General features: G+C 36.8%; 2 protein-coding genes across 4 annotated transcripts in view; one reads left to right on the forward strand and one right to left on the reverse strand.

Annotated features, from left to right (window-relative positions):
* RALGPS2 (Ral GEF with PH domain and SH3 binding motif 2) overlaps positions 1-26,746 on the forward strand; it is a 153,825-nt gene that overhangs the window by 88,657 nt on the left and 38,422 nt on the right. The gene's annotated exons all lie outside the window — the stretch shown is intronic.
* On the reverse strand, positions 1,783-26,255 carry ANGPTL1 (angiopoietin like 1). The gene is made up of 5 exons (XM_032862579.1): positions 25,890-26,255; positions 19,422-20,267; positions 5,507-5,700; positions 3,842-4,112; positions 1,783-2,071 (listed from the first exon to the last, which is right to left on the reverse strand). The coding sequence occupies exons 1-5, from the start codon at positions 25,897-25,899 to the stop codon at positions 1,884-1,886; spliced, it is 1,509 nt and encodes a 502-aa protein (XP_032718470.1). The 5' UTR covers positions 25,900-26,255; the 3' UTR covers positions 1,783-1,883.

Below are 26,746 nucleotides of genomic sequence, written 5' to 3' on the forward strand. Positions count from 1 at the left end.
GGTTTTGGATGTTTAAGTGAAATGCTGTAGGTCTGTCAATAAATGGAATACCCTAAGAAAATTTTACTAAGATTTTTTTTTTTAATTTTATTTATTTATTTGAAAGACAGAGATCACAAGTAGGCAGAGAGGCAGGCAGAGGGAGAGGAAGGGAAGCAGGCTCCCTGTTGAACAGAGAGCCCGATGCGGGGCTCGATCCCAGGACCCTGGGATCATGACCTGAGCTGAAGGCAGAGGCTTTTAACCCACTGAGCCACCCAGGCGCCCCTTTACTAAGATTTGATACAACAACTAGATGCCTAATTTGTCCCAGAAATCTTTTTTTAATATTTTTAAAAATTTATTTATTTGAGAGAGAGAGCACAAGCAGAGAGGAGGGGCAGAGAGAAAGGGAGGAGCAGGCTCATTGATGAGCAGGGAACCCAATTTGGTTCTCTGTGCCAGGATCCTGGGATCATGTCCTAAGCTGAAGGCAGACGCTTAATTGACCGAGTCATCTGGGGGCCCCATCCTAGAAATCTTACACCAGATTTTTTGTTTTTGTTCTGGGGGTGGTAGGAGGGACTTCAAAACCGTTTGAAGGTGACTGTTAAAACAAAGAATACAAATACTATAAGGTTTTGATGTTCTCTTAACCTTCTTTCACCAGAATTTTAATTTTAACATGACAGAAAAAATACTGGTCATGTTGGTGAGCTTGAGTTGTTTAAATGGTCATCTTCAGTTCTGATTGGGTTTTCTTTTTGCTTAAACAAAAGTCATGAGATTTCTCTAAATTTTTAGTTCATGAATGAATTCTGGAAGGAAATTATTCCAGAAGATTAGTAATAAAATTGTTACATCCAAAGGTGAATAAATCTCTCTCTCACACACACACACACACACACACACACCATAAAATGGAATTAGCGAATTGGACTAGCTAAACCCCTGTGGATTCTTTTCTGAAGCTATTGAATCTCAGTATTGGGAAAATATCTAACAGTTCCTTGAAATTGTATTAGTCCCGTCCATCAGTATGCAGTAATGGCTTGTAAAGCTCTCCAAGCTTTCTGACTTTCGAGTAGCAGATTTGGGGGTAGGGTGAGCAAGAAAATTAATAAGCTTATAGTTATAATTCAGATATGAAAACCTTTAGCTTTTTAAATTTTTGTAATACCAGTATTTTGCTGATACAACACCACAAATGCGTTTCAGGAAATTTTGATGTTCAGTAAATCATATGAAGTTATACTAAAATAATTTGTCTATTTCTATTTTTGTAAACTGACTATTTAAATATTGCATACATTATTTTTGTTTTAAAATATATTAATACTGTGGGTCACTTAATTCTTTTGGGAAATCGATATATAATATGTTGTCAAGAATTCAGATATAATCATTTCATGTAAAAGGCACAAATTCAGTTTGAAATAACTTTTATTCAATGCAAAATGTATTTTCTTTTGGCAAAATTAGAGTTTTCTCTAATTTCCTGTCTGTAACTTTATAAATAAAATGTAATACTTGGCTTGAAATCTTAAAATTATTTTTCAATTGGAAGTTAGAGCAATCTCATAAAGTTTTTAAATAAATTGTTCTTGAACATGTATTCAGTTTTGATTTAAAATAAAGCTAAGCTTTGTTATACATTGTGGCAAATATTTACATTTTATAAAACAAGCTTTACCTGTATTTAGTCAATATAGTTTTTAAAATAGGGTTATGGGTACAAATAACCTTCTGCAGTATATTGAGGAAAGATGAAATTACATTCATAAGTCCCCCTTTATAGTATCTGTAGCAATGAATTGTGCAAAACAATATACATGTAACATTTACATTTTTAGGAACTGAAAAATACAGAGTTCTGTGTCGTTTAAGTTGGAGACTGTCTCTCTTCAGTCAATAGGCTTGATCATCATCTGAACTGCTCTCAAGGAATATGACCCGCCTCGATATTCAGCCCAGAAAATTCCATCTTGGTACTTGCTTCTGTAATGACCTCCTCTGTACCATACTCCATTTAGGTTAGAATGTGCACAGGCATTGTACCACCATCCACCTTTATGAAAATGGGCACAGTTTCCTTTGAGGAAAAAAATAGAGATAGCAAAGTAAAGGTTTCTTCTATGTGCAGTACTCTGCAAACCATCAAAACTTAAGCTACCTTTGGGACTATTTGAGTTTTTCTTACTTCAGTTACCTTTTATCTGTGTGGTTTTGTTTCTTCATTCATTCTGTTACTGCTCCTAAAGTATCAGCTACTTGAAATACCACTTGAATTGCCTTTATCTTGCCCTTTGCTTGTTTACTACTTGCTTTTTTTTTTAATTAAGTGATTTAATTTTGGGGTAGCAGGGTAAATAAAACACAAATAGCGTTTGTGAAAGAGAAAGAGGGAGAGGGGAGAGATTGGGAAGGAAAGATACAGAGTTGCTAAAAGTAAATTTGGGAAAATTCAATTATTAAAATAGGACAAAATAATATAAAAGAGAATAGCCCTACCAGTGGTCAGATGTGTTTCTGTAAATATGGTGTATACTTTGGTTACATCTCTCTCTTTTTTCCTCTTTTGCCATTGTAAAATAGGTTAACGTAGAGACCTACATGCTTCTGGCCAAGATACAGCTGAAAAGTAGATCAGTTTTCAGGAGGGATATCTCTTTATCGGGGCCACAAATCTGGGTTAAAAAGGCAAAAGCCTGGGTGGCTCAGCCGGTTAAGCATCTGCCTTTGGGTCGGGTCATGATCCCAGAGTTCTGGGATCAAGTCCCACATCCTGCTTCTTGCACAGTGGGGAGCTTGCTTCTCCCTGTCCCTCTGCCTGCTGCTCCCCCTGCTCGTGCGCACTCTCTCTCTGACAAATCTTTTTTTTTTTTTAAAGGAAAAAGTATATGAAAATTAATGTTAAGAGTTTTTAAAAGACTTTGTCTATCTATCTATCTATCTATCTATTTGTTTGAGACTCTGCTTGCACAAACAGGAGGGGAAGAGGTGCAGAGGGGGAAGCAGGCTCTTTGCCGAGCAGGGAGCCCCATGCAAGCTCAGTCCCACGACCCTGAGATCACGACTTGAGCCAAAGTCAGATACCAGCCACCCAGGTGCCGTAGTGTTAAGTGTTAAGTCTAGATTGCCTAACTGATTTTAAAGAGAATATTAATTTCCCCACTGAGTAAAGCTTTTTTGCTGTCCTACCACATGTTGCAGTCGTACTATTCCCTTCCATGTAGGTACTAAGAAATGCCTTTATCAAAGCCATATCCCCAAATGGCTGGCCTCCTTCACTCCCTTCAGGTCTTTATTCAAATGTTACCTTCTCAAGGTAACCTTTCTCAGCCACTCTGTATAAAATAGCACCCATTTTACCCCCTGCTGCACATCACTCACTGTTCCCTCACGGGTTTTATTTTTATTAGGGTACTTGTCACCACCTGACAAATGATTTTGTCTCCTGGAGAATAAGCTCTAGAAGGGCAGGAACTTTTTTCATTGCTGTATCCGTAGCACCTGCAACAGTGCCTGGCATGTGGTTGGTGTTTAGTTAGTAGTAGTTATGGATTTCAGGCATTGTTTTGTTTCCAGGTGAATTGAGTTTTTGCTGTTTTCCCCCCAAGCCCCCATCCCAGCCCCTGGTTGGAATGATAGAACTTTGCGTTTCATAGAGTTCATTCACACTTTGGGCTTGCCTTATAGAAGAGATACTAACCTTTTGGCAGCTTATGTAACCTGTGATTGAGTCCAAAATTAACTTTCTGGAAAGATTTTTAGTACCATATACTTTAATAGCAGGGTTCTCTGTAATGCATATAGAAGTTAGTCGTTCTGCAAAGAATACACATCAGTTTTTCTTACTCACCTGCATACATATCTTTATCTCTGTCCAGTGTGGTGAACTGTTTACCATTATGCCACATCATGGAATCCCCTGCATTTCCCTGGTAAGTTCCCAGACGCAGTCTAAAGAATTCACTTTCAGGTTCCAGGCGAAAGCTGCTATATTCTGCATAGACTTTTTTGTCACTCCAGTCTTCTAATTCAATCAACAACTTATAGTTATCTTGATTGCTAAGCATATAGATATTTTCCAGTCCAAGCCAATATTCTCCATCAATGTTTCCAAACCCTTTCTGTTAATAAACAAACAGCATGAGGGCATAAATAAGTGTAGAGATAGTAAACTTCTTTACAGATAAGTTTTAAACCTTTGATAAATACTCACCATTTAGTGAACTTCCCTTTTAATAGGTTACCTAATTTTTACAAGCCCCACATAGTCATTTTGTTTTGTTTTGCTCTCTCTTACTTTGTCTATTCATTTGAACAGCTAGCTTCAAACTTTACAGATCAGAAAAAGGCAAAAGAGAATGAAAATTATTCCTAGCTACTAAAAACATCAACTAATAAGCTACCCAGATCTCTGAAAAGGATTCCTAATCTCTCTCATACACAAAGAGCCAAAATTTTCTTTCTAAGAGTATATCTGTAACTGTCCCTCCCCACCCTGATAGCCAAACAAAAAGGGTATTTAACATCTTATGATCACTCAGTAAAAATGATAGTATTCTGTTGTTAAAGCACATTGTCTTCTTTAGCTGTGTTACAATTAAATATCAGAAGATATAGCAGTAATCTTCAGAGTTCCACCTTGGAAAAGTTGTTGACTTTTTTAAAAAAATAAATCAAGGAACTCTTCTGTTTCCATAAGCGTACGCCACGGTAGGTAAACAGCACAGCCTAAGGCTCAGTAAACCTCATCTTAACACTACCTGTGTTCTCAAGAAGATTGTTTTGCAGGACTTTTTTTCCCCTAGTTACTTGCTTAGAAATAACTTCTAACATGGATGTATTAATGTCTCAGTTTTAACTGCCAGTAAAATGTCACCAAAAAGTGAGTAATCACCTGACTTATGTAATTCTGAATGAAGAATTGACCATGTAGAAAATGTAATCTCACCCATCTGCCATCCTTGAACTGGAGGGTGTATACCACTCCTACAGTTAGCATGTAAACATCAAAATTATTAACAAGGACTGGTTGCTTACTTTTCCAAAATGACTGCTGCACGGCTCTGGTCCCGTGTGACAGTCAGGGGTACGTTACTTCCCAGCAGCACCAGCCTTTGGGGTAAGCAGTTTACAACATGAGGGGACAGTTATCAGAGGTAATCAGTCCTAGAGAAATGGTCATTTTTTGAAGTTCTGTAGTTCATATTGCTTAAATACAGTTGCTGATCATAACGTGGTCATAAACAAAAAAGCAGTTGTCTTTTTAGAAAATGGAATCAGCAGTAGTCTTCGCTAAGAATTAAATATATGTATAAATCATCCAGACTGAAAACGGGCAGTTGAAAGGATAACTTCAGTTTCCCTTTTACCTTTTAATTTTTACTTTAAAACTGGAGAGTAGATAATGAAAAATATGTGGATAGTTATTTTTAAACTGTATTATTTATTTGCACAGAATGGTTACTTCTATAAGAGCTGCTATGTTCCACATCCCTGATCGGAATCGCTGATTTACCTTATAATTTTCCCAATTTCTGAAGAAGTTGACAGAGCCGTCTGTTCTTTTCTGAATAACAGTCCAACCCCCAGGATCCAGACTGTTCTCACACCATAACTGTATTGGTCCATTGCTGTTTTCAGGTTTAATCATATAAATCCCACTGACTGAATATCCAGCTTCTTTTGCATGCTGACAGTCTTTGAATGGTCCTATAATGAAAATGTCATTGATTACCAGGAAACTTAATAGGAACAGAGCCATATTGAGATAGTTTTTAATCAAAAGTCTTCCCTTTATAGTTTTCTTTATAAAGATACCACTTTTTATCTGTTATATACACAACACCATAAAAGTTTAAGAAACCAAATAAAAGAATTACCCCATTCCCACTATATGGAAGATTAACTTGTTTCATTTTCCACTGTTCTTGTGTTTGTCCATAGAAAAACATTTTTATATTGTCATCATTCTGACACACATAGGAAGTTGGATTCTGTCTTTTAACAGAAATTGTGGTGGGACTGCAGTCATTCTGACACTTTTAGTAGCTGTAATATAAATTTTTAACATTGATACATCATTGTTTATTCCTTTGTCATTGGATATTGAGGTTTCATCTGATTTTTGCTATTATAAAAGTATACAAAGTGTCATCTTACTGGCTTCTTTTTTTTCAAATAATTACTTAACAAAAATGCTGTGGGATTGATCTACTGGATCAAGAGGGTGTGAACACTTTTATAGCTCTTCATAGTGCCTGGTTTACAGTTTCCAAAATTTGATTTCTGTGGAACACACTAATCCCTTGAGGTACTGAGTGAAAATGGCCAACCATGGTCAAATAAGTTTTATTATTGCTAAGTATTACATTACCCTTTTGGAAACCCACAGTGTGCATGCACATATGAAAGATTAAGAAGCCCTGAAATAAACCAGAGTTCCCCAAACTTAAAGAATCTGTTAACTTTTTCCCCTCATTCAACAGTCCATAAGAATACACTTCAGGAATGTTGGCAAAATGCCTTTCTAAAGAGTTGTATCAACTTATATGACGAACAGTAATTTTCTTATTTAGTCTACACAATGACCCTGTGATCGTTTACAGATGTGCTATAGATGCAACAGTTAACTCGTCTAAGGTCCTGTATCTTAGAAGGTAATAAGCCCTAGACGTAAACCCGTTCTTTCTAATCCCAGAGCCCATGCTCTGAACTGCCGGCTACATTTGCTCTTGTGTTGTTTTGTAGTTTTATGGGTTCCCTCCCAATTTTTAATACATGAGTAAGTTCTTCATAGCTTTTAAAATGATAAAACATTTTGTGAGATGTTTTGTAGAGGAGCTGACTCTTGGACTTGTGATTTCCACATTTTTTGGATCTGAAGAAAGATTGCTTCTAAGTTTTACTGAACAGTCTATAGTTGCACCATTCTTCAGTGTTTTGATCAATTGTTTTTTATAAGCATGTAAAAGTATTAAGTGATTCAGAAATAAGAATTACCCCACAGATCTTTTAGAACAACACAAAGTGTAGAAAACCCAGTTGTCAAACTTTATATTTTACTAGAAATATTTAAATTTTGACACATGCAATTTTTAAAAATTATGTGAAAATAGAATTTAGTCAAGTAAAGCTCATACAAGAAAATCCTCACTATAATGCTAATGGGATTGTTGAAATTTTAAGAAATGTGTTATCTACACTGTGCCAGTATATACAGGATCCATTTGGGACTAATTGGGGAAAGATTCATCTCATTAAATAAATAATTACACAATTGCATCATTAGAAGGGGTTCTTAGAGACTGAACTCTTTCCTCTAGATTGCTCCTTGAGGATGGTGACTATTTTCATTTTTCTTCTGACTGCACATTATCAGTGTTTTAACTATTGGCGGGTAATCAGTGATTTTTTTTCAATCGAAATTCAGTTAATTAACGTATAATATATTATTTGTTTCAGGGGTACAGGTCTGTGATTCATCTTACACATCTTACACAGTCTTACACAACACCCAGCACTCACAACACATACCCTCCCCAATGTCTGTCACCCAGTCACTGCCTCATGGCCTCCCCGTCCCCCTCCCCCCACCCCTCTCCTCCAGCAACCCTCAGTTGGCATCCTAAGATTAACAGCCTCTCGTGGTCTGTCTCCCTTTCTGGTTTCATCTTCTTCATTTTTTCCTCTCTTCCCCTGTGATCCTTTGCCTTGTTTCTTAAATTCCACGTATCAGTGAGATCATAAGATAATTGTCTTTCTCTGATTGACTCATTTCACTTAGCATAATACCCTGTAGTTCATCCACGTCATTGCAAATGGCAAGATTGCATTTTTTCTGTCAGTCTTTTTTTAAGTAAATGAATTAATTAACTTGCCTTCATGTTTTAAATACTTTATTTATTTATTTGACAGAAAGATCACAAGTAGGCAGAGAGGCAGGTAGAGAGAGGGAGGGAAGCAGGCGCCCTGCTGAGCACAGAGCCCAATGTGGGGCTCGATCCCAAAACCCTGAGATCATGACCTAGGCGGAAGACAGAGGCTTAACCTGCTGAGCCACCCAGGGGTCCCGCCTTCACATTTTAAATACAAGACAATTGAAAACCACAGACAAAATCAAGTGATGATCTATTTCTCTAGCCCACATTTTTTTAAAAAAATATTTTATTTATTTATTCAACAGAGATCACAAGCAGGCAGAGAGGCAGGCAGAGAGAGGGAGAAGCAGGCTCTCCGTTGTGCAGAGAACTGGATGCGGGGCTCAATCCCAGGACCCCGAGACCATGACCTGGGCTGAAGGCAGAGGCTTAATCCACTGAGCTGCCCAGGCGCCCCTCTAGCCCACATTTTAATGTTTTATCGATAATTTCTGTTTCAGAGTTTTTATGATACAGTGACCAAACACTACATAATACTAGTAAAAATTTTGAGAAACTACTTGTAAAGACTTAATGCTGTCTTTCTTGGGTTACATTTATTTTAGGTATTGAATTTTTTAGTTCTAGAGTTTCAGTTTGTTTTTGTTTTTGTTTTTAGGTAGGCTCCATACCCAGCATGGAGCCCAGTGCAGGGCTCAAATTCACAACCCTGAGATCTGAGATTGAGTTGGTTGCTTAACTGACTGAGCCACCCAGGCACCCCTCAATTTGATTTTTTTAAATAGTTTCTAATTTCTCTTCTGCAGTTTCCAAGCTTTCATTCATTACAAACATGTCCTTTAAGCTATTAACAACTACTTCAAAAATTCTTGTTCCTTCTGTTCCTAGTTTTCTAAGCGTTTTTATCATGATGGGCTTTGGATTTTGTCAAAAGCTTTTTATTTATCTACTGAGACAACAGGGTTTTCTTTTTCGTTTGTTAATAGGTAAATTCTGTTGATTACTTTTTGATGTTAAACCAACCTTGTATTTCTGGGATAACCTTGACTTGGTCATAGTGTATTATTATTTTTAAAGGTTGCCAGATTTGCTAAAATTTTGTTGAGAATTTATGCTTCTGTATTCATGAAGATATTGGTTAGCCTGTGAAAGCTTATAAATGGGTTCTTAAGCTAGGGAAGACTATGATAAAAGTAACATTTTTGAGCTTATCAGACTGGCCATAAGTTAGATTATACTCCATTAAAATTCAGTGTGAATTATTTTTATATTATCTACCTTATCAGTTACTGAATCTAAAAGTATTCAGAACTTTTTACACAATACAGAGTAGGCATCATTATTAACTGTTAGTAGTCTTTTGTCCTTTGTTGCTATCCCTAACGTACAGCAGTAACTCCTTTAATAAATATATGCTTATTTAATAAATTTAATATGGCTAATCAAAGATGAATGTATAGTCATGTCTATTGTAGAAAATACTGTATTCCTGAAAACCCTCATGTTCTATAAAATATTGCACCAAAATTAACAGCTGATGTTAGCTGTTAAATACTCCCAATGAGCCAGTATGACCTCTTTGTTTTACTGATACTCTCCTTCTTTTTTACCAGTCATATATGAGCTACTAAACATTACAGAAACATACATTGTAGTCAGGTAAGAGAAGGATAGAAAGGTTGTAGTTCGGATAGGATGAAATTTATAGAACTTTAATTTTATATGTGGGAGTGAAATAGAAGGAAAAGTAAAGTCTTAATTTCCGGGTCCATTCTTGGATTGCTTTGTGTAGTGCATGGTAATATATTCATTTGTTTACTCATACAGCTCTCCATGGCAAAGATTGTATCTTTTCGTTGTCTTTCCACAGGGGAGGCCCACTTAGACACTCAAATATTTATTGAACTTGGTAATTCCTGGAGCCACCGTGGTTTCCAGAATTTCCTCAGTTGTGCATTTTTTCCAGATGTGTCTATCTGCATCAACAATAGGCTAGAAAATTTTAGTCTTGGGTGGTAAAGAAACAACCGTAGAGTCAAGTGGGAAATGGGGGAAATGGCAAGTAAAGAGAGAATTCCTTAACAATATGGTAGGTACTTTGATGGAGTTCTGTAGGGCACATGGGACACTGGCCAGAAATAACTAATCCAGATTAACAGAGATAAAAGTCTACTTATATGTGAGCAGAATCTTGAAGATTGAAGAGGAGTTAGGCCTGTGGGGTTAAGGAATCTGATCACGGCCACACATGAGTCACCGGAGCTGAGGGATGGAATCCAAAGAGAGCTTGATGTTACAGAGGAGTTACAGTCTAGTACGTCTGAGATGTAATGGCTTAGGGGGACACTTGGAGCCCTTGAGGTTGGCTGTAGAGTTGAAATTGATTCTTCAGTGTAGTCACACTTTTTCTAAGTTGTCACTTCCGGAATAGTCAAGGATACCTGAGGAATATTGCTCTTATTTTGAACTCTGTTGTAGTTAATGCACATATGAAGTAGTCTTGTTGGAATCCACATAAATACCTCTCATTTCAGAAATTTGCTTATTCTTATAAATACCACCTTTATATTGTTTGTTTTATGAATGTCATTCTTCTAAATATTTGCTCTGCACTCATTTAATTATAGTTTTGACAATTTACATTTTATATTTAAGGATATATTCAGCAGTTGGACTTTCATTAGGTTATTTGAATAGTTTAAAATACTTAGAAACATCAAGCTTTTGAGTGTTAAAAGTATTTGTAAAATAGTATTTGTTTCTTCTCTGCTATTTAAAAGGCCCTTGGATATTTAACCAAATTGGAGAGTTTTGGGTTTCCTAAATCCTGCTTTCATTTGATAAGACTTCATTTTATGCAAATTTAAAATGATCTTTAGGGGCTGCTGGGTGGCTCAGTGGGTTAAAGCCTCTGCCTTGAGCTCAGGTCATGATCCCAGCGTCCTGGGATCGAGTCCGCATCGGGCTCTCTCTGCACAGCAGGGAGCCTGCTTCCACCTCTCTCTCTCTTCCACCTCTCTCTCTCTCTTCCCGCCTCTCTGCCTACTTGTGATCTATGCCTGTCGAATAAATAAATAAAATATTTAAAAAAAAAATAAAATGATCTTTAATTTTCAACCCACTTGTTTGTGGTGGCCTTCATGGTTGCAGTTTGGCTGCCTGTTAGATAATCAAAAGACTTAGGAGAATTTAGTTGAAACCCTTTTCCAGGGGCACCTGGGTGGCTCAGTGGATTAAGCCTCTGCCTTCGGCTTGGGTCATGATCTCAGGGTCCTGGGATCAAGCCCCGCATCAGTCTCTCTGCTTAGCAGGAGGCCTGCTTCCCCCTCTCTCTCTGCCTACTTGTGCTTTCTCTCTCTTGCTCTCTGTCAAATGAATAAATAAAATCAATCTTTGAGGAAAAAAAAAATCCCTTTTCCAGAACATGTGTATAAAATTAGTAGTACTTTCAGCTACTTTTTCTCCTCAGTAAAGAATTTAGTATTTATTTGTATTCATTTTTATAAATAATTAACCTTTCTTAGCCAGTGTGTATTGTTGATCTTAACAGAAACATTTTTTCATTACTATTTGAATATGTTAACTTACTTTCTGCCTAGAGTTAGAATACAAGACATTCTTATATTAAATGTTTTTTCTTTCTCTACCATAAAAATCATTGCCTAATAGGAATTCTTAAATGACTAGTAGAAAAGTAACAGCTTTGTTTTTGAGAGGTCAGATTTAACTTGCAAGTTTGCATATTATTAGAAGTAAATTAATTGACATGCTTCAGGAATTTATTCGTAATGGTGAACCATACAGTATAGACTGGAAGTACCTTTCTTTTTTTTTTTTTTTTTTAAGATTTTATTTATTTATTTGACAGAGAGAGAGATCACAAGTAGGCAGAGAGGCAGGCAGAGAGAGAGGGGGAAGCAGACCCCCTGCTGGGCAGAGAGCCAGATGTGGGGCTTGATCCCAGGACTCTGAGATCATGACCTGAGCTGAAGGCAAGAGGCTTAACCCACTGAGCCACCCAGGTGCCCCAGGAAGTACCTTTCTTTTAAAATGGGAGTTTTATTAATCTTTTCCTTGCATTGAGTAATCTTGAAATAGTCTTCATCTTTGTTGACACACAATTGGACTCTTCTTAAGGCAGGAAACTAGAATTTTGTACATTGAATTTGAAGGACAAGTGTCTTTCTTCCTCAGTTTATCTGATGATTAAAAGTTTTTATTGGACTAACAAACTCCAGTTAATAGATCTGATTCATAGAAAGAAAAATATTGAACAGTCATGCCACATTATTTCCCAAGGTGCATTTTTCATTAAGAACCCATATTTTTAAGTCAAACATAGAAAGTCAGTTATCATATGGTTTCACTTACTTGTCAAGCATAAGGAATAACATGGAGGACGTTAGGAGACGGAAAGGAAAAGTGAATTGGGGTAATTCGGAGGGGGAGACGAAGTATGAGAGACTGTGGACTCTGAGAAACAAACTGAGGGTTTTGGAAAGGTGTCAGGGGGTGGGGATTGCATGAGCCTGGTGGTGGGTATTAAGGAGGGCATGTATTGCATGGAGCACTGGGTGTGGTGCATAAACAGTGACTCTTGGAACACTGAAAAAAAATTAAAATAAAATTAAGATGTTAAAAAAGGAACCCAGGGCACCTGGGTGGCTCAGTGGGTTAAAGCCTCTGCCTTCGGCTCAGGTCATGATCCCAGGGTTCTAGGATCAAGCCCCATATTGGGCTCTCTGCTCAGCAGGGATCCTGCTTCCTCCTCTCTCTCTGCCTGCCTCTCTGCCTACTTGCGATCTCTGTTAAATAAATAAAATCTTTAAAAAATAAATAAATAAAAATAAAAAAGGAACCCATATTTTGCCCAGAACAATGGGTTAACAAAATTTTTTCATACTTGCACTATACCTTTACTGGGAACCATCTTTTTAACATACCTGTTTTTTTTTCTGCAAAAAAAAGGGGGGGGGTTAATTGCTTAAGTTAAAAGGTAAAGCCTTCCCTTTCTAAAGTTGTTGAATTCCTCATTTATTTTCTTAACTTCATTCCATTCCTGTGCTCTTTGTGATAGGAGAAACAGGACAAAAAAGATAATCAGTTTAGAGCTTTCAAATAATTGGTCAGCAAGTACAATCTTTCTGAGAGGTAAACTTTTTAATTGGATTGTGAGCTAAGTATAAGATAAACATATTTGACAGCATTTCAGAATGGGAAGTTTGAGGCAAATACTTTCTGAAGCAATAATAGATTCTTCCGATAATGTAGATTACTATGTTTATTAATCTGTAAGTTTCAAATGTAGATTGCAACCCAAGCTTATATTTTTTAATTACAAAAGAGTTTATCAATTGTTTCCCCTTAACTGTAACAAGAGTCATATTCCAATGGTCCCTTTGTCTAAACAGTCTTTAATTTTTCCTCTTTAAGTGTTAATATATGAGTATTCCACTGAAATCAGTTGCATCTTTAAAATAATACCAATAAGAAGCATTATACATATTTGAAAATGAGCTTATCCACTAAAAAGCATATGAAGTTTCTAATGACTGCTTTTAAAGCTTACCTTTTCTATACCCATACATGGCAAAGCAAGGCACATATAGGGAAGGGCACAGAAAAATGGAATAGATGGTCAGACCATACACAAGGATGTTTATATGCATCGCCTCCTTTAATCACAACAGTCTTAAAAAAGACGCAACAAAAAAGTCTTGCCAAAATCCAGATTTCCTGATGCTCAGATCTGTGCCCTAACACAGTGTGCAGGAACTTTTTCAGGTCCATCTGCCTACAAGCAATAAACTTATTTTTATAAATATACCATTTGTAAAAGAGTAATATGTTTTGTTTTTTAAAAAAGACTAACCCAAAATGTAGCCACTGAATAACATGAAGTTAATGTTAAACGATTTTATTGATGGCAGTTTGCCAGGTGTGTAGTTAAATTCTCAAATATTTTGTTTTTAAGCTGGAGGGAGAGTAACGTTTCTGGATAACTATTCTTAATCTAACAAAAGTATTGCGTTATTTGCTTTACTTCATTTATTTAGTTTGTTTTGTTTTATAAGATTTTATTTATTTATTTGTCAGAGAGGGGGAGAGAGAGAGAGAGCTCTGAAAGGGGAGTGGCAGGCAAAGCAGGCAGAAGGAGAAGCAGGTTCCCCACTAGTAAGGAGCCCAATGCAGGACTCGATCCCAGGAGCATGGGATCATGACCTGAGCTGGAGGCAGACACTTAACGGACTGAGTCACCCAGGCACCCCTTGCTTTAAAGTTCATTGTAAGTTTTTTTGAGGTGCATTTTTCTTAAAACCATTTTAAAAGAAAAATATAAAATTGTCATTAAAACACCTTTTTAGGGAAATGATGGTAAGATAGAACAAAGTTTACCAACTTCATCATTTTTAAATGTACAGTTCAGTGGCATTAGTACCTTCTCTTTGTTGCACAACCAGTCTCCAGTAGTCTTTTCATCTTGCAGAACTGAAACCCTGTGTCCATTAAACAACTTTCCATTCACCAACCGCCATTCTGCTTTCTGTCTGTATGAATTTGACTTCCCTAGGTATGTTGTATTAGCGGAATCATACAGTATTTGACTTTCTGTGACTGGCTGAAACACTTTTAAATAATACATACACATTATACATTTAGAGACTTTAGACTTCTAGACCATGTTCCCACACACAGAGTACAGTAATACAAACTTCTCGGTGCCAGAGCATCTGTAAGTACAGGCGGACCATCCATCTTTGCCCCTTTTGTGCAAGTACCCAAACAGCTCAGACATATTTTCCAGTCTGATTAGAATAATATGCACACAGATTTTTGCATATTATATATAAAGAAAAGAAAAGGGCAAGTCTGTTTATTATTGTTAGAGTAATTTATATTTGATAGGAATCATAGAATGTTAGAACTAAAACGTGATGTTAGGGTTTCCAGTCCATCCAACTCATTATACAAATGAGAGAATAGATCCAGACAGGCAAAGTCTGTTACTAACCCCAAGGTTAATAACAGAGGAGGAAACAGGTTTTCTTAATTCTATGCACTTTCTTTTTTATGTTTGCTAGTGTTCTAATGACCATTCTTACAGTGTAGCTCATTATGTCCTTCAATATCAAAGACGAATATTTATAGAATAAAAGAAGTGAAAAGTTATGTCAACTTGTAGCAACAAGTAAATAGTGAATAACAGAAGTTATATCTTCCCTTAATTTTTACATTAAGGATTGGTAAATAGGAATATAAACATCATTGTTTTATTAAAACAAAAGTCTGTTTAATGGGACTTTCGATATGCTGAATCCCTAGCATGGGATTTAATTCTGAAATACAGGATTATTCCTGCACTATAACTCAATGTATAATAAAATCTAGAACTGATAGAGCTCATTTTGTATAAGCCTTTTTAAAATGTATCAGTGTATGAATATGTGAATAATGACTTCTCTGAGAACTGATGATCCCATCCACTTAAGATTAAAAACCCACAGAAAATACTCCATGGTGGTCATCTCCATACCTACCTAATTGTACATTCCATCAGTTAAAAAAAAAAAAAAATTCCACAAACTCAATTATGTTTATTTATGTTATATGAATAAACTACTTTGCTGAGAAGTACACATTAAAAGCTTAAACAACACATACTTTTCTTTTTTTAAAGATTTTTATTTATTTATTTGACAGAGAGAGAGAGATCACAAGTAGGCAGAGAGGCAGGCAGAGAGAGGGGAGGAGTCAGGCTCCCCGCTGAGCAGAGAGCCCAATTCGTGGCTCGATCCCAGGACCCCGAGATCGCAACCTGAGCCAAAGGCAGAGGCTTTAATCCACTGAGCCACCCAGGCACCCCAGAACAAATACTTTTCAAAAGATTGTTAAAAATACATTTTTTTTCTTTCTATACCCAGTGGATGATTTTGTATACATCTTTCCTTTGAAAATCAAAGGGTGTGTGAGGTAATAGTGATCATCATTTACCTAACATAATGGTATTGTAGCCTCTTGTTACTGAGAGTGAGAACAGTATAAATTGAAGGATACAGTGCAGTAGAATGTACTAAAATACTTTCATGAAGGTCTGTGGAATGACAACTTTACAAAGCTCTATGAAAAATGTAATAACAAGTTAAACCAACATTTATTTAGCATCTGCAAATGAGATACAATATCCATCTACCAGGAAGGAGCTTACATTATAGTTGGAAGACATTTTACTTAAATGTGTATTTGAGTGCTGTAAATACATGTGAAGATAACTGATAATTCAAGAGGGAATAGAAGGAATGTGTGTGTGTATTTTTAAGATTTTTATTTATTTATTTGTCAGAGACAGAGCGAGCACAAGCAGGCAGAATGGCTGCTCTCTCTCAGCCTCTGCGAGAGAGGCAGGTTCCCCCCTGAGTAAGGAGCCCGATGCGAGACTTGATCCCAGGACTCTGGGATCATGATCTGAGCCGAAGGCAGCGGCTTAACCGACTGAGCCACCCAGGCGCCCCTGTTGTATATATTTTATGTTCCAGAGAAAAGAGACATTCATGGGGAGGAACAATCACTTTAAGCCTGAGGAAGTCAACAAGGGCTTCAGGGAGGAATTGCTACTTTTATTTTATTTTTTTTTATTTTTTATTTTACTTCACTTTACTATATCTTATGTCTGAGCCTTATAATCTGATAGGCAGAAAGCATGGTAAATATTTCAAAGACAATGAATTGATTCATTTTATTGAAGCAGATGGTTTTTGTGAAGGAAATTAGTAGAAGGAAAGCTAAAGAAGTAAGTTTCATTTGAGGAGGATATTGTTCTTACCCAGGCTAAGCAAAATGCACATTTTCTGTCTGTAATGGGGAACTGCTGAGCAGAAGTGTGATGTGATCAAAGTGGTAATTTAAGAAGATAGATCTGTTGGCAATAGAGAATATATTCTGATGGAGACGGAAAATGGAGCTAGACTAGTCAACAAACCATTATACCATTCCTAATAAGAAAGAGTTAACATTTTGAATGCCAGGCCCTATTCTGAGCACTCCTCAAGTGTTAAATTCTGGAGGTAAGTACAATTATTATCCTCTTTTTTTATAGAGGAGGAAACTGGGGCACAGAGCAGTTGCCCGCCCACCCCACCCCATCCCAATGTTACATAGCTATAATAATCCAGAAGTCTCCATCTTCCAGGTGCTGCCTGGAAGTAAATAACTTGGATTTTAGAATTCTGTCTCTGAATAGAAATGAGGGACAAGGGGCGCCTGGGTGGCTCAGTTAGTTAAGCGTCTGCCTTAAGCTCAGGTCATGATCCCAGGGTGCTGCTCAGCAGAGTCTGCTTCTCCCTTTCCCTCTCCCTCTGCCCTCCCACCCCACCCGACGTCCACGTGCGCGCGCCCACTCTCTCTCAAATAAATAAAATCTTAAATAAATGATTGGGGGACAAGTCCATGAAAGAAAAGCAGCGTGGATAGAACTCTGCCGACTACACACGTGGGGCAGGAGGGAAGTGACAGGGATGAGCCAAGCAAATTCAGAAATATGGAGCAGCATGAATCACAGTAGAGAAATCAAAATCAAATGACCCGTCCATCTTAGAAACAGAGATTGATCCTAAGGGTATAACCACAGAGATAGAAAAAGAACAAAGTTGTCTTTTAAAATTATAAGAATAGTGATTACCATGTTAACAAGAGGGGGAAAAAAGAAAGACTTGAAGATTATTACGGAAATGTTAACTTTCCTTACTGTTTGGATATTCAGTGAAGCTTTTTGAAAAGCTTATTACTATTTTCTAGATTTTCTTCAATAAATATGTATTACCTCTATAATAATTACTCTAAAAGGAAAATGCTAGGCTGGGAAAGGATTATTTTAAGCTGCAGTTATTCACTCACTCATTCCTCAAATATCTATTGTAGTGCTTGAAATTTGCTGAGTGCCATGTGCCAAAACTTGATCCTGGCTAGACGTTTGAGACCCTTCGCTCTCATCCAGAAGCTTTCAGTCTAGCAGGAGACAGACATGCAAACAACCCTAGTGTAATGTGATAGAGAAAATGTGTTCAAGGCACAGTTAGCAGTTTGGGGAAAGAGCCATCCAGATATGTTTGTTTGAATCTGGGAATGTGTAACATTTAAGATACTATTTTACTTAAGACTTGAAAGCTGCCTGGTTGACAGATAAGCTGGAAGAAGGCAAAGAGGAAGCAGCACCTTGTGCAGTGATGGTAGAGCATCCAGAAGCAAACATTGAGCACTGGTTAGAATCGGGAGGGAGAGCTCTAAGCAGGATGCATTTGAGCAGTGGTGATACTTGTAGCCTTGAAGGTGTGTAAGACCTGTAAAATAGGGAATCTTGAGGCAAACTTCTTAAGCTGTAGGAGAGGAAGAAGATGCAAATGAAGGACCTAGGGAAGTAGGAAGAGTCAATATTACGATGTGGATGCCCGAGAAAGCAGGGATGTGGGTGGTCCGTGGCTCCACTGATGCAGAGAGGTGCTCATGCTGTGTCTATTTCCAGTCTGTGTGCTGCTTTTCGAGGTCTAAAATTGTTCCATAGTCTGTGTGCAGTTTCATGTGCTGCCTTCTCCATAAGTGAATGAACTATGATTTGTTTTTTAGTTTTGGGCCTTTGGGCTTTTCTTTCCACTCTGAGGAAAGAAAGCAATTTGTAAAGATTCAGGAGAATGCTTTATGAGAAAATGGATGTGGGGGTAAAATATTTAGAAAGTTAGCAGTGAGTGTACTAAACTGAAACAAAGGTAAAGTATTCATCTTTGTATTCTGGGCACTTAGATCAGTGATCAACAAGGAAGGAAAGAAGGGAGGAAGGAAGGGAAGGAATTAAGAAATAGAGTATGGATATTAAGATCAATTCTAGGGTTTTTTATTATCCTAGTGAAAACTTACTTATACATATATGGGTATATGATAAAAGTTGTAGTTTGTTTAGTCTTAGAAATTGGAAGGGATACCTTTTCCTCTTACGACTGAGGTCAAGAAGGCATGGTGTTGTGCAGATGTTTTCAAGATACGAAAGAAGAAGGAAACTAGGACTGGGTAGACTTCATCTCACTACAGCAATAGATGATGCGTGTCTGAGAGTGGAGGTAAGGAGGAGGTACAATTACAGGCTTAAGGAGAGTGAAAGCAAATTTTTAAATGTTCCTTTTGGGGTGAAGGAGAATGAGAAGAGCAGCAAGAGGTAAACAAAAGGATTGTTGAGCAGTGAGAGGACCCAGCTGGAGGCTGATGGGATGGTTGTAGAGGTTAGAAGTGGATTGTGGACTCATTCCTGTCTTAATGCTAGTAACTTAGATGTAAGAATTTGGTTGGAAGGTAATAACTTTTCTCACAGAATACACTGTTTTTAGGAATTCTTGGACTCAGAGCTGAGAGATGTATTTAAGTTCAATTCTTGATTAATAGAAAACAAAAATGTTCATGTATAATTACATCACCAAGATGAAGAATAAAGACTTATTATGTGCATTATTTCATAAACCATAAAACGTATTAACCTCATACTTCCATTTTTAACAGTAAGAGGTAACTTACCTTCATTGATGAAAGTTACTGGTGGTATCTTGAAGGGACTTTTGGTGGGAGAAGTTCCCAGATCAGGTGGTGGCATTAAGTCTCTGGGATAACCTGGATCCCTCTGTATCTCGTTACCTCCCAGCAGTCCGGGAGTGTATTGATGACTGTTAGGGATATGCTGTGGCACTACCTGGACAAGAGGAGGAGACACATGGGGGTCTTGTCGGGAAAATATGTTCAAGCACTGTTCTTCCAACGCAGTGATCATCACAGACTGGTTATTGACGAGATCAGTCAAGGAAGCATATTTTACCTCTAGTTCCCTGTACCTTGTTGCCATCTTCAGCATTTCTGTAGTGACATTGAGGATTTTATTTTCCAACTGGGAAAGTTCAAGTGAGTTATCCCTCTTACGGATAATCTCATGTAGTAGTTGCATATAGAGTTGAGTAACACGTGAGTTCATGTTACGGCTTTCTTTTCTCAGCAGCTTTACCTCATTGACAATGTTTCCATCTACATCCACCACCAACTGCAGGACGTCTATCTCTCGCTTCTGCCTAGAGAGCACGTCCTTCAGGTTTTCAAGGTCCATCCTGGTGATCATGTCTTTAATGGTACTTGCATCTTGCCCTTTGGTATTAACACAAATTGGCCCTGTAATTTTTTGTTCAGGTACCAGGAATGTGTATGCACATTTCTTTACTTCCTCTTTACCATCTGTGGCACGGGGGTATCTCCTCTGGGATGTTTTTTTTATTTTGAACTCTCCTCCTCTGCATTGTCCAGTGCCCATTAGTAGGAAGAATAGCACACTTAGGGTCCAGAAAAAAGCCTTCATTTTGAAATGAGGTTGTATGAAGTCTTTTAAAAAACAATGAAAACATAAGTAAGTAAATAAAGTAGAATAATAAACATGAGCAAAACCCAGGATGAGTCATCTTGCAGTCAAGATGATACTGTTATTAGCTGGTTGTATTATATTGGCGTTAAGAATAATTGTTTATATTTGAGGTGGTCCATTAAAAAAATAAACAAAAACTAATAAAACCAGTGTGCTCCAACAGAATTCTCAGCCGTGTGTGGATTACATTGTGTGCACTTCCTAATTTATCAAAAATTGTTAAATATACTACCTCTTTTTAGAATTCAAAATGTGTTACTAGAAAACTGCATTAAAGTTCATGTCTTTTCTTAAGTAAAATAAACCAATGGGGAAAAGTAAAAATCAATTTTAACCTACTTTTAAAGTCAATAATATTAAAAAAAAAAAATAAGGGGAAAACTGGGTATCTATTGGTGTTACTAAACTGGGCCAAAATTAATGTTACTACTTTGTTAAATTCAACATCATAATGTGTTTGCATTTGTCTAAAACTTAGGTTTCAGAGAATAGCTCTCCAACTACCACCTCACTATAATGCTTTTTATTCCTCATTTCAGTGCCCACTGTGTGCAGAGGCATAGGGTTAGTGTTCTTGGGTGCTTTGAGACCCTAATAAGACACTTTTCTTACCTTTGGAAAGTTTAATTATTGTCTGAAGGCTCTGAAAGTGATACACAATGTTTGTAAGGTATTAATTAAAACATTCTTCCCTAACTAGTATTAAATATACTTTATATATTTATTTTAGATTGTATCTATTTATTTGAGAGAAAAGAAAGTACAAGCAGGGGAAGAGGCAGAAGGAGCAGCAGTCTCCCCACTGAGCAGGGAGCCCGATGTGGGGCTTGATCCCAGGACACTGGGATCATGACCTGAGTCAAAGGCAGATGTTTAACTGACTGAGCCACCCAGGTGCCCCTCTTCCCTAACTAGTATTAAAGTTAATAGGTGACTTTATTAGTTATTATTTTATATTTATATTATGTGGTTTTAGTTAATTGGCCCTCTATAGTAAGTATCTTTTTTATCTGTCAAAGAGACATTTTTTAGACAGATCTCAGACCAGGAAGTTTTGGCGTTATGTTTTTTGTTTTGTAGCCTGTCCTTTTGGGATTAGTGACAAGTTTAAGAATGAGAGAATCTTTACAGTCATTATTGTGGGTAATTGTGTTTTCTGAACTATAATCCTATAAATGCTCTAAGCTTACATATGATTTAGCAGGTTCATTCTTTTTTTTTTTTTAAGCAGTTTAATTCTTATAACAGAGAGTCTACTGAACAGTATTTTAGTAAAATTTCAATAGTTTCCTGAAACCATTACCAAGGAAAGAAACTCTCTGTAGTTGAATATGATTGTTAGAGTTGGAAGGTGCCTTTGAGAACCTCTTTGCACTCATGTGCATTTTGAAAGCCCAGGCCACGCAAATCGGTAGTATTAGAACCGGTCAAGGATTCAGGTTCCCCGGCTCCTCGGCTGACATTGCTAGCAGTGGCACGCATTGCTGGCTTGTGTGCTTGGAGTGTTTCATTTTTGCTGTGACAGAGAAACACTTGTCCCTCATAGTACAGTTTCTGTAGAAACACCAGTACTTGCTCTTAAGAACCGAAGCTGCTTACTGTTTCACGAGTTACCTCCCTCTGGAGTAGTTGCAGTAAAGTGACTGAGATGTGCCGCTTCCCTCAGCCGCACAAGCAGGCTGCTGGAGCACATGGCCCACCTTTCCCCCTCATAAACTGGGTGCCTAACTGCTGTTTTTGAAGGATGGCAGTGGATACACTAAGGCAGAACTCTTCTGTCCCACTTTCCACCCAAGTTCTTGTTTTTGATTTGAGAAGTCAGGTCCCAAATTGTTTATGCCTACAATTAAAAATAGCAATGCAGTAATAACAGTAGTTCATACTTCTTGGGTTTTTTACCTTGTTTTAAGCCCTTTTGCATGTATTAAGTAAATTACTTGTAACTCCAGCCCTTTAAGTAGATTATTACAGTCCTCATCTTCAGTGAAGGACTGGCATCCAGAAATTAAGGACCTTACCCAGAGTGTCACACAGCTTCTGAGAGATGCAGCCAGAGTCTGAACCGAGGCAAAAGACTCGAGTTGATGTTTCTCTTTTTCATTAACCACTGCAGCATATGGTGACATATTCTGTCCTCTATTTTCTGTCACCGAGAGCATAACAATCCCTTAATGCTTGTTAACTATTTGCATTCACAACAACACTGTGAAATAAATGTATACTCTTTTTACAAAGAAATAAAGTCCCAGAGAAGCCAGAATTGGCACTCACATTGGATTCAGTTCTTCTCGTAACTTTTCCGGACCTGTGAATTTTATCGTAGTCATGCTGTAACTATAGAGGAGCCTTAACTTTGTGCTTCTTGTTTTTCAGTCTTTTTCTGGTTTGTAGGTCTTTACATGGGCCCATTACTTATTTATGAAAAGGTATTTGTGAATCATTTTTGTTAGGCTGTTTGCATCGTTTTTCAATCCCAGACTTCTGCTGTCATTCCTTCCCCCGTATGTATTACTATTACTTGATAGCTACAGAACTAACTTGTGATTAGGAACCCTCCCCCAAAAATGAAGGTTCTTACGATCCATGAAATAAGGATTCCCAACTGCTTTCATAAAGATGACTGCCCCTTTTAAAACCATGTCTCTTTGGTGTTTTCAAATAAATAGTGTTTTCAAAGTGGAGTGATAATGAAAATAAAGCAGAGTGGATGGAGTGTGGAAAATAATTTGTCTCTCACTAACATAACCAAGATAAGAGGAATGAGCACAATAATATTCCATATTAGTATCAGAGGCTGGCTGTTGCTTACTGATAAAAGTGCACTTGGATGAGTACTTTAGTTTTTTGTTTTTATATTTTTGCCTCTGATGTCAAGAGAAAATTTAGACCTTAAAGTCTTCTATTTTATAAGAAAAAGACTTTTATTGTACTAGAGTTACCAATAAAAGATTTTTCGTTATATTTGCAGATTCATGGGATTTAGATATGGTCTTTATATTTGCAGATTCATGGGATTTAGATATGGTTTATTTTTAAAACTGGGACAGTAAAATGTACAGTACTTCTCCTACATAGTTAACTTACTAGTCCTCAGATTCACTCATTTCACTTTTTTTTTTCACTCATTTCACTTTAATAATAGAATGGAAATTCTTAGACTATAAAGTTATTTTATTTAAATAATCTATGAAATAAGCTACCAAAACAAGGGAAATTCAGAAGCTGTCGTGTAACTTCAAAACAAGTAGAATTTCATGAACAATATTCTGATTGGAACAGCTTGTATTCCTACCAGACACAGATTTGTATAGGACAACTAAGAACATGTAATCCAAGACTGTTATTGTGACTTTACGTCAGTGTTGTCATGAAAGAACAAAGATGAGAAATTAAAATAGCAGTAGCTTCCCTTTGTTGTCGTCTGCCTTGGCTCTTCATGGGCTCCTGCACGATTAAATCGTAAGATAAATCCTCGTGTACCGTGAGAGAATCTGACCTAAGTATTTAAAGGAAGCAACTAAACATTTGTTCTTAAATAAATACAATTCCTTTGACCTTATAAAAGTAGTGACTTCGTTGTCACCCAAAGAAATATAAGGAGACACATTTCTGAAGTAGTAGACTAGCTACGTCATGAGTAAGAACTGGTTTAAAAATACATTTACTGTTACATTTTCTGAAAACATTCTCTTATTTAATATTTTCCCACCACGTTCTGTTTTAAAAGTGTAAGTTCTATAAATCTGTGTTACCTCATAAAACCTTTCTGTATATGTTAAAACTTTCCTAGGTCCCAAGAGAACGTTATAAATTCGTTACAGTATACTTAGGTTTAAATCGATGCCTTTGCTTGGTTGTTTTTAGGAAAAAAAGGGGGGAAAAAAGTCCATGCTTTGAGTTAATTTTCTTGGTATTATTTCTCTTCATAGTTGCTACACTGCCAGCTAGTAGAGAGAAGAAATAAAAATCAGGATTTACTTCCTTTCAGATGGTAAATGCATAGAGGCATTTAACTGCCTATGTCACGCACTAAAAACAGCGTGAGGCAATGAACTTAAATTTATGAAGCATTGAAGATGCTTTAGATATTTCTAGATGGTGAATTATGTTCTGGGAAAAGACTTGAGAACAGTCTCATCCCCGGAGATATTAAAGAAAGGGATAGTAGTTATCTTTATGTTTGGGGTTTCAGATTCGATGCTTGCCTAAGGCTTCAGTAAGAACCAAGGTTTAATGAGGTTCTGCACTTTTCATAGCAAACAGCAACAGAAAAGAGAGAGATGGCAGTATTGCTTGGACATTTTATCAGTTTCTTGTAAAATATGTTCAACAGAGATCCTCCCAGGATTTAGAGTATGAATCTTTAAGGAAAAGACATGAAAGTAAAGTTGAAAAAATCTGAGCTTTACAGTTGTTTGCTTATTGAAGTTTCTTACCATTTAATGTCTTTAGTTTTAGAAAAACAGAGGATCCCCAGATCATTTAAAAAAACCTTAAGTGTCTTTGGTGTTTAAAGCAAACTAGTAATTTTGCTAACTAGTAATTTTATTTTTAACAGTTCTCATAATACAATTTAAGTAGAATATTGAAAGAAAGTAGAATATTGAAAGAAACCTCTTGCTTGGTTACCGAAATTATGTCTGTCTAAAATATATATATATTTTTGGTCTTTTGATCATGTATTTAAGTAATTGTACTTAATACAGTTTAAGTAATTCTATCTTCTGGGTTCTTATTTTCTACTGTTATTGCTGACTACTTACTTAATAGTTAAGTCACATTTTCTTTTTTTCCTTAATTCTAACCTGCAAAGTTTTAGGTTTTGTTTTTTTTTTTTAATGTATCAATAACTTTGCTTTCTTAAGTAATTCTAGGTATAGCAGTTTTAATTTCTGTTACCCAAGTTAAATAACTGTTACATGTAAACCTGAAAAGTTATTTAAAATTCTTTGAGTTTTTGCAAGAAACACCATAGACTTAGCTTAAATCTTTACCAAAATTTCTGCTTGATATTTGGTTATACTATAATTGAGGGATTGTTGCAAAGCCTTCCAGTTAATTTTACATCTTTTTAGCTGTGTTTCATAGCTATACTTTAAGATCTCTAACAGTATACGTGATCTGCCAGCGCGCGCGCGCGCACACACACACACACACACACACACACACTGGAATTGCATGGAGAGAGGCTAATGTTTACAAGCTCTTTTCTTTTGTTTGTATCCCTTTGTTTTTAATCACTGTGTTATAAACTTTATACATTGAATCTGTTACTTACTAAAAATTTCTTTCTGGTGTCACTAAAGCACTTGTTTTCTGAAACCTAACATGTATGTAGCAATGTATAAGCATATATACCAAATATTACTAAATTGAACCTCAAAGCATGCATTAATCATCACAAAGTACATAATGATCAGTTTTTTAACATAAAGGTGCAAAAAAACCCAGCCCTTTTTCAGCTAAAATAACTTGTTTAGTATATTTTAAAATTCTTCATTTAATAAAAGATTTTGAAATTTCTACAGATGTAGAATTTTGAACATACACAGAATGTCAAAGAAAAATAAATATTAAAATACCTTTATGCATCTGTTGATAAAGCAGACCCAGAAACTTGCTGCTCTTTTTCTTGCGTTTAAAAATCAGTGTAGAAGTTTGTTCCTCTGTGACTTTAATGGCAATTGCATTTTTGCTTTGGACCGTCAAATTCCATCTGTAATAAGGAACTTCTTTTTCTTCTTACAACGCTAATCAATTGAACTTGACAAGCCACCTATGTAATTTTAAGTAGTATAGTGGAAGTTCTGGTCTGCGGGCTGTCTTTAATCCGGCAGAGAAAGCATTGTGGCTTTGCTCTGTCTGCCACATGGAGAAGTGCAGTAACCGGCTGCAGCTGACCCAGATTGTACATACAGCACCCTCGAATAGTGATTCCCTCTCTTTCTCAGTAAACTCAAGTTCAGCCCACATACTACGTCACTAAAAATTGCTGGAGACTAAGGGGGAAAATCTCCTCCTTAGGATTTCCTCTCTGTAGCCTTAAGTACGGGTGGGGGTGGTGGGATCAGCAGGAGGTTGAATAGCTCTGAACAAGGAGAGACTGTGTGCAGGTTGAAGGAAGGGCACCATCTGGAAACAAACTATCATAGTTCAGCGGGCAATTATAAAACAAACATTTTAGTCTGCTGGCCAGAGATCTTTTAACTTGAGTACTGAAAAAATAGTACTCCGCTTCTCAGAAATAGTAACAGGCTGATAAGTTTGGTTTTTTGTTACAAAGAACAAGAGTTAGACTTCGTCACCCGGCAGCCACCTAAATAATGTAATACTTTTCATATTGTAGAGAATTTTTAAACTTCACTAAGTTGCCATTTCAGAAGGTTTTAAACATAGACGAATCTTGATGTTGTTGTGATATCTTACTGTGTAATGTCTC

Source organism: Lontra canadensis, unplaced genomic scaffold (assembly GCF_010015895.1).
Source record: "Lontra canadensis isolate GAN:19392208 unplaced genomic scaffold, GSC_riverotter_1.0 scaffold24, whole genome shotgun sequence".
In the NCBI taxonomy this organism is placed as follows: Eukaryota; Metazoa; Chordata; class Mammalia; order Carnivora; family Mustelidae; genus Lontra; species Lontra canadensis.

Coding starts and splice junctions, on each gene's coding strand:
- ANGPTL1 (XM_032862579.1), bottom strand. Junction 4,113..5,506: donor GAAATTGGGAAAATTATAAG/GTAAATCAGCGA, acceptor GTTTATTAACAG/AAAGGGTTTGGAAACATTGA. Junction 2,072..3,841: donor AGATAAAGATATGTATGCAG/GTGAGTAAGAAA, acceptor TTTTCCTCAAAG/GAAACTGTGCCCATTTTCAT.